This window comes from Microchirus variegatus (genome assembly GCF_963457635.1).
Source record: "Microchirus variegatus genome assembly, chromosome: 9".
NCBI classification, from domain to species: domain Eukaryota; kingdom Metazoa; phylum Chordata; class Actinopteri; order Pleuronectiformes; family Soleidae; genus Microchirus; species Microchirus variegatus.
Window position 1 is genome coordinate 10,023,655 of NC_139810.1, and position 7,992 is coordinate 10,031,646.

At 40.6% G+C, this 7,992-nt stretch overlaps 1 protein-coding gene across 2 annotated transcripts; it reads left to right on the forward strand.

The window, feature by feature from the left end:
• On the forward strand, positions 1–7,496 carry asb14b (ankyrin repeat and SOCS box containing 14b). Of its 2 annotated transcripts, none has more exons than XM_083894574.1 (10): positions 1–63; positions 427–551; positions 655–707; positions 796–927; positions 1,831–1,989; positions 2,267–2,512; positions 2,956–3,124; positions 4,129–4,663; positions 5,858–6,011; positions 6,085–7,496. In XM_083894574.1, exons 2-10 carry the CDS (start codon positions 427–429, stop codon positions 6,252–6,254), a joined length of 1,743 nt encoding a protein of 580 aa, XP_083750700.1. In that variant the 5' UTR covers positions 1–63; the 3' UTR covers positions 6,255–7,496. The 2 variants fall into 2 exon arrangements, with proteins under 2 accessions (XP_083750700.1, XP_083750701.1); XM_083894575.1 differs by having other exon boundaries at positions 33–63; positions 405–551.
• The last annotated feature ends 496 nt before the right edge of the window (positions 7,497–7,992 follow it).

Sequence of the window (7,992 nt, forward strand, 5' to 3'; positions counted from 1 at the left end):
TGGATACTCATAACCCTGCTATGCTGTTGTAGAACCTGCGGCAGGAGCACCATTTGACTGAAGGTAACCACCTGATAACTGGTCACTTATGGCCCTACAGAGACTTGGACTCATTATGCAGAGTTTGATGGCATTTGCTGTGTGTAGTCGAGACTGTAATACTTTGCAGCTGTTGTATTTTAATGTAATCTTATTTAATTTTTTGTTATTTTGCCACATGTATAATACTGATTTATATGGCTAGAAACTAGATAAATGCTGCGACAAAAACATTTAGTGTTTTTTATGACTTAAATTAAACCATATCTATTAAAATTATATAGTTTACTTCCCCCAGCTTTACACCGTTGTATAGCATATATAATATACGTATATACAGTATACTTTATGGCTGTGTTTTCCAGAGCAGCTCCTTGTGCATTTCAGATGACCACAGAGACAAAAGATGACTTTTACCAATCAGAGGATGACCTGGATGAAGATGAGGCGACGCAATATATAATAGAACAAAGCCTGATTCAATACAGGAAACTCAAAGGACTGAATCCGAGGTAAACTTCAAAACCACCCTGTAATAAAAGTTTAGTTTTGTGGTGACTGAATCTGAACCTGTTGTTCATTTAAATGCTGGCTCTGTGTAATGTCTTCTGGTAGTGATCTGAAACCCAGTGAAGATCCTGATGAGATATTCAAAGCAATAAAAGAGGGTAAAACGCATGTTGTTTTTAATCTGACAAAAGCTGAAACATCCATCTGTCAGGGAGTTGTCCTATGATGTAATGTCTTCTTATTCAGGTGATGAAGACACACTGAACAGACTGGCAGAGCAGCCAGAGTCTCTGTCCAGGGTCGATGAACGAGGGTGGATCCCACTGCACGAGGCTGCAGTGCATCAGAACAAGAGGATACTTGAGATCATATTCTCAGGTAGTAAATGCTGCGGTTTCTTAGAATCCTATGTTCCGACTACAAATGCAACAAACCATTACTGTAAAGCTGGATTCACACATACGGGATGGGGGACCGTATCTATGTCCCCCGGGTCCTATGTTCCCCGTTTTCCCAAAAAAGGTCCTATGTTCCCCACTTTGTATGTGACAGGGGAACATGGGGTTAGGGTTAGAGAAAGGGTCCTATGTTCCCCGGTCACATACAAAGCGGGGAACATAGGACCCGGGAACATAGATACGGTCCCGTTTGAGTGTGCCAAAAAAAAGTTCAATTTTACCAACTGATACTGTGCCCATGTTTTTTTCTGACTTTTTTGTGGAATGCAGTCAACCCAGAGACGTCACTCCCAGATCCAAGTTTCAGTGTAAATGGAACGCAACATTAAGTGGCGCAGAACTGCATTGTGGGTCCATTGCTTCGCTTTGCTCCTGTTGTGTTTGTCAAAAGTTGGTGAAATGTTCAACTTTTCAAGCGGCACGTTACACAAATACACAGATGCTAGCCAATTAAATCATACATTTAGCTTAAAACAGAGCTCTCAGACAATGTTGGTTTCTCTTGTACACTCAATAATGGTGGAGACAGCGGACATTAACTTCAGCATCACTTTAGTAACATTAGCAACTCTTGATATGTAGTTAGCCATGACAGACACTTCTCTGTTAACCTCCGATAGCCACAGAGCAACAAGCTCGCCTAGCTTCAAGTGAGAAACGTTTACTCCACAAACAAGTAAGAATTCACTTTTTTTTTGTTACGTGAAGGCCACAGCAGTGTCTTGATGCACAGGAAAGGGAGGGCCAAAGGAACAAGTCCTCCTTTTGCTACAATCTGCAGTCTCAGACCATGTTAATAAGTTGTCTGTTGTTTGGGTTCCAGCATCACCTCCAGGTGCTGCCCAGTGTCGCACTCTCAAAGGTGAGACACCCCTGTTTCTTGCTGTCGTCCATGGCCTCAGAGAGAACGCTACATTCCTACTACAGAACGGTTGTAGCCCAGATCTCCAGAATGATGAGCAGGATTCTCCATTAGTGGCAGGTATGTGACATTAGTAAATCAGTAAACTGAGTACAAGATGCCCTTTGTTTCACATCGGGTCTTTAACGTTTATAGAAGCATTTCAAAGGACTAAGGACCTCAGGGGATCTTCAGCAGTCAGACCGGCCCATCAAAACACATGATACCAAACAAAAAATGAAATGTATAGTCATTTCTAGCTGTCAATGCATTAAAGGGATAGAGCAGGTTTTTTGAAGTGTGTGATCATCTGCTCACGTTAAACCATTTTCTCTCTGTCCTTCTCCATATTTTTCAGCTATTCTGAATGACCAGTATGACCTGGCCACACTGCTGCTTCGCCACAAAGCCAATGTAGACCAAACAGGACCACTGAACAGGACAGCTCTCCATGAAAGTGCCTTTTTAGGCCTGGAGAACTTTGTCTATCTGCTCCTGGAGTCTGGAGCCAACCCAAACTCATGTGACATCAAGAGGAAAACTCCACTGGCTCTGGCTGCACAGAATGGCCATTGGAATGCAGTGGAGGTGCTAGTGCAGAAAGGTATATGATATTATTATAAATATGGGAGTGTGTTGACAGTGTGGGAAATTGAGCGTGGCCTTGGGGCCCTTCTTTTCCTTCTTCTTTTGACTACTTCTTTAACACCTGAATGTCTCCCACAGGAAAAATAAGTGCCTCCTAATCTTAATAAGTACTATTTTTTCTCTTCCCTGAGCAATGGTTGCTCCTCCTTACAAAACACTTTTAATCCCTGGGTGATGTTCTACTGATTTTGTTGGGCTACCTGGTTCAAAAATGCCTCAGTCATTTTTTTGTCCAAGTCCAGCCCCGATGAGGTTATTTGATCTCCACTGTGTGTTTCAAAAGTATATCTTTATTGTTAGAGTTTACAAATTGAAACTGAGAAACCGTGACAGCAATTTATTAATGTTCTATTTCAAGTTCTTGAAGATACCGAGTACTTTCTGTATTTCATTTTCTAGGAGCCAATGTGAGGTGTGAGTCAGAGTCTGGCACTATTTTATTTGATGCGGCAGCATCAGGAAACCCCGACATAATCTCCATACTGCTGGAACATGGAGCAGATCCCAATGTACCTCTCTACAGTGGGCACCTGCCTATTCACCGTGCGGCGTACCATGGACACAGACTGTGAGTAGGAACCTGTGTTACAAGATGGGATGAATCAACACAACACTGGCTAAAACCAATGGACCAGATCCAAAACCCCTACATCACATAAATGCTTCTTTATAAGCACAGACTGTAACAATTTGCCGTTATTTCCTCTTCTTTAGTGAGTTTATTTCTCATCACAGAAGTGACATTAACAACTTAGTCATTTAAGAGATGCATAAAGGAATTTATTCCGCTGATATCAGTGTCGTAGATACTCAAGGTTGTGGCTTTGACTCAGAGGCAGAGTGGGTTGTCCTCCAACCGTGAGGTTAGGGGTTTGATGCCTGCATGGCTCTGCATGCCAATGTGTCCCCAAGCAAGACACTTAATCCCCCTGTGATGGCAATGTATGAATGGGCATGAATGTACTACATGTGTGACAGAAGGTAGATATGTGTGTGCAAGAGACCAGGTGGTGGGCAGGAGCATTATTCTAGATAGAAGGCGATATGGGTATAGGGATAGTGTCAGACAGAAACATGAGTTTGAAGCTAGAAATTGAAGGTGTTATGTTGAATATTGTTAAGTGTTATGCCCCATATGTTGGTTGTCAGTTTGAGAGAATTCTAGAGTAAGTTGTGTGCGGTAGAGAGTGTTCTCAGGAGAGAGTGGTGATTGAAGCAGACTTCCGTGGGAATGTTGGTGAAAGGAACTTAGGTGAGAGTTGGGCAGGTACGGTGTTAAGGAGAGCAACGTGGAAGGAATGGCCGTAGTAAAGGTAAGGTAAAGGTGTTTAATCAATAACAAACACATGCATTCCACATCTATGTACATACATTTTTTAATGATTTGGACTATAATAATAAAAAATTAAATAAAATATACAGTATGAACATTGAATAGCACAATATATACAAAAATTATATAGATAGAAAATTGGAATCCCTAGCAATCCCCTACTTACAACTGCTCTCCAATAGTTAATAGCTATAGACTATCGTAATTATGATAACTAAATGTCAACTCCTCATTGACAGGGCCCTCGAGCATCTCATCCCAGTGACTAAACTAGTAGCTATAAAGGAGAGTGGGATGAGTCCTCTCCATTCTGCAGCCGCTGGTGGACATGCCCAATGTGTGCAGATACTGCTCAAAGCTGGTTTTGACCCCAACTTCATGCTGCACTCAAGGGTGCGACGCAACTATGATGACGACCGCAGGTCTGCCCTCTTTTTTGCTGTGTCCAACAATGACCTCCAGTGCACACGCCAGCTGTTAGAAGGCGGTGCGATGGTGAACCAGGATCCGATCAACTGTCTGCAGGTGGCTCTTAGACAGGGCAACTATGAGCTGATCAACACCCTGCTCAAGTTCGGGGCAAATGTGAATTACTACTCGCGTGTCAACACCACTCACTTCCCATCGGCCTTGCAGTACGCTCTGAAAGATGAGGTCATGCTGAGAATGATTCTGAACCATGGATATGATGTGAAGCGCTGCTTCGACTGTCCGTACGGCGACAGTTCCCATGATTATGCTCCCTGGATGACCACAGTGATCAAGGACATGGTGGTGAGACAATGCTTATGACAATGATGCCAGAAATCAGCCATTCACCAAAGTTAAAAAATAAAGATCTTATGAGGCCCAACAAAACCTTAAATCACAACTCTGATCAACATACATGACTATAGCATCAAAAGAATTCTGAGAGTGAAGTCAAAATTCTGAGTAGGAATTCTGACCTGAATCTCGTAAGCCGTAGTCTGCAATATCGTGACATGAGACATGAGAACTGATATTGAGGCATTTTTTTCGAAAGGATATATAAAAACATAAACGGAATCAACAGAAGATACACAACGATATCATCCAAAATGAAAGCTTACAATGTTTAAGTGTGTAATAGAAATAGTTTGAATACAGAAATTGCTGTGTTAACGAAGAATATTTATGTTTTTAGAGTATATTACAGGATATACTGTACAATTTAATGTCCTGTGAGAAGCACAGACTTTATGAGCTCAATGAAGCCCATGTCCTGCTTCATATCAAGATATTCAGTATATTGTTGTAGAACTTTCCAGCAGGTGAAACTGGATGTGATAGATGTTAATATGATTAAGATGATCTCCAGTCTGGGTGTATGGAACATGCACAGTTCGTAATCAAAGCACAGTTGTCATCAAAGCACGGTTGTCATCAAAGCGTTGTCACCAAAGCTTTGTTTTTTTATCCATGAACCTCTATTTTCCTCTCTTTTAACTGTAACTGTAATCATCAGAACCTGTAGTAAGTAGTGTGTGAAATAAAACTTCATAAAGACACTCGATATGTCCGCCGTACTTGTTCTGGTCGCCCTTCCCAGAGGGGAGTTTATAGAGCTGTAGTAAGCAGTTTAGTAAAAATCTGTACAGTTGTATATTGGGACATAGCCTAAGTATTGGGATATTATTTTAAAGGCATATTACACAGCTCTAGCATCAAGTGTTTTTTATTTATTTATTTCATTATTGTTGATTCCAAAACAGGCAGAAAATAACCTTAACCATAAATGAATTCACATGAGAGAAACACTTTTTTAAGAGACATTTACATTTTCATTTCATTTACATTCACAAACAAAAATAAAAATCTAATATCTTTCAGTTTTATTTTGATGACCCAGGTGCAGTTTTGAAATCACTGCGATAAAAGAATTGAAACCAGGAGGATCAATGAAATAACCCTTGATTGTCACACGTGTCTGTGTTGTGTTTCTTGTAGTTCTGTGAGGTGATCACTGTGTCCTGGCTCAAGCACATATGTGCTCAGGTGGTGCGCATCATGCTGGACTACACTGACCACGTCTCCTTCTGTACCAAACTGAAGGAAGCCTTGGAGGAGCAGAAACAGTGGTCAGAGATCTGTCACCTTCAGAGTAAGAACTCTCGCGATCTCTCACATTTCACTTGTGCACAAAAGTATAAAATAATTTCTTCATCTACACACAGGAAATGCACGGAGCCTGAAGCACCTGTGTCGCTTGAGGATAAGGGAGCATCTGCGTAGCATGCGTCTGAGATCCCCAGCTTTCATCAACTTCCTTCCTCTTCCTCCCAGACTGAAAGATTACCTGCGCTACACAGAGTTTGATGTTTACAGCAGAGGCAGCGTTGTTTAAAAGACAGTCACTTGTTTGCCTTGTTATTACGTGTTTAATGTGTACGTTATGCCTTGTGATATCATTTGTACGAAACTGCATGCAACTCCACAGTACAGTATGTACAGCGTCATTTTAACTAAAGGACCAGTGTGTAGGATTTAGTGGCAGTTGGATATTACAACCAACTACCTCATCCAAGTGAATATGAGAAGCTATGACCTTAACATGACCTCCATACAAAAAGCCCTCACTAGATCCAGTGTTTGAACGAGTTCTTAATTCAAGCGACTCATTTTCTGCTATAAGATCCCCCTTAATCCCACACACCGGACCTTTAAACACATAGAGTGTTATATTATGATTATCATTGTTATTCTCAGTCTTATTGCAATTGCTCAGTTTAAAGAAACACTGTGTAAGATTGGCTGGATGTGCTGTAGCACAACAATATATATATATTTTTTTATTGCTTCCGAGTCTTTTCCCCCCCACTGACCTCAGTTACTCTGTAACTTGTTGGGCCTGATTCTGGCTATTTAAATCTCTTACTATGATCAAGTTACACACGTCCTACCTGCTCATCAAACTTACATAATGCAAGGACAGAGGTTCATGTCCCTATCATACTAGTCAGTGATCCATCCATTATGTTGATTTAACAATATGGAGAAAAAAGAAATACATGATTACATGAAAGGACAGCCTGTTACAGTGTAATAATAATAATAATTTTTAATAATAAAAAACAAAGCTCTAGGAAAAGATTGTTGAAATACCAGAGGTGCAAAATCTTTTGACTACTTCTTTAATTTAAAAATTGCCCTTCAACCCAAGACGGCGGCCTTCCTGTATGACTTACGACAAATTCGTCATTTACTTTTTTGACATTTTTTTCTTCCCATTTTCAGTTAGCCGCTCCCAGTTCCAATTTTCCACACTTTTTCTCAACTCTGCTTGGACTCTGACCCTAATAATTCTCAGGTGCTGTAAAATGGTGGATGCATTTCTGTCTCAATGTCTTCACCTGGTGGTAGAATGAAATATTACAACAGTGGCACTTCCCAGGTTTGTGTGGGGGTAAAAGTATAGTGGGTTTTACATAATAAAGGTGATAACTGGTGATGCAAACCCCTCCCCCCACAAAAAAACAAACACATTGACCTACAACAATTTAGGAGGAATACTCGTCGCAAAATATAGTAAATTGTCTATGTGAAAATAAATGTATCCTTGTATGTATTGTTGTCTGATTTATTATGTTTAGTGGCATTTACATATTGTGAACTCTGTGTTTACTGAATGTAAAATGTACACATGAATTAAAAAAATAAAAATAAAATAAACGGTCCAGTGAAGTTAAATTTAATGTCATCTAATGGTGAGACTGGATAATGCAGCAAATCAAGGGCTCCCCTAAATATGACTTTGCGTATTGAGCTCCAGCTTCAAAGCATGGAAGCCTACGCACAAGCTTGGTTTGTCCATTCGGGCTGCTGTAGAAACATGGCGGTAACTGCCATAAAACAAGGCTAAAGTTTAAATAAAAGGCTTATTTTGTGGGCTACACACACGTGTGTTTCTACATAAACACAGTAGGTATTATAATAAATTGCTGCCAATAAAGACTCCTTCGAATTATATGTTCATAACGTTGGCTGCGTGTTATGGTTTACTCTCGATGTGTGTCAGTTGTCGTAGTTACCGCTCTGTGGCACTAGGTGGCGCGGATTGTCTCGAATGTAAACATAGTGACGGC

Coding starts and splice junctions, on each gene's coding strand:
- asb14b (XM_083894574.1), top strand. CDS start 427: ATGACCACAGAGACAAAAGATGACTTTTACCAATCAGAGGATGACCTG. Junction 4,664..5,857: donor CAGTGATCAAGGACATGGTG/GTGAGACAATGC, acceptor TGTTTCTTGTAG/TTCTGTGAGGTGATCACTGT. Junction 6,012..6,084: donor AGAGATCTGTCACCTTCAGA/GTAAGAACTCTC, acceptor ATCTACACACAG/GAAATGCACGGAGCCTGAAG.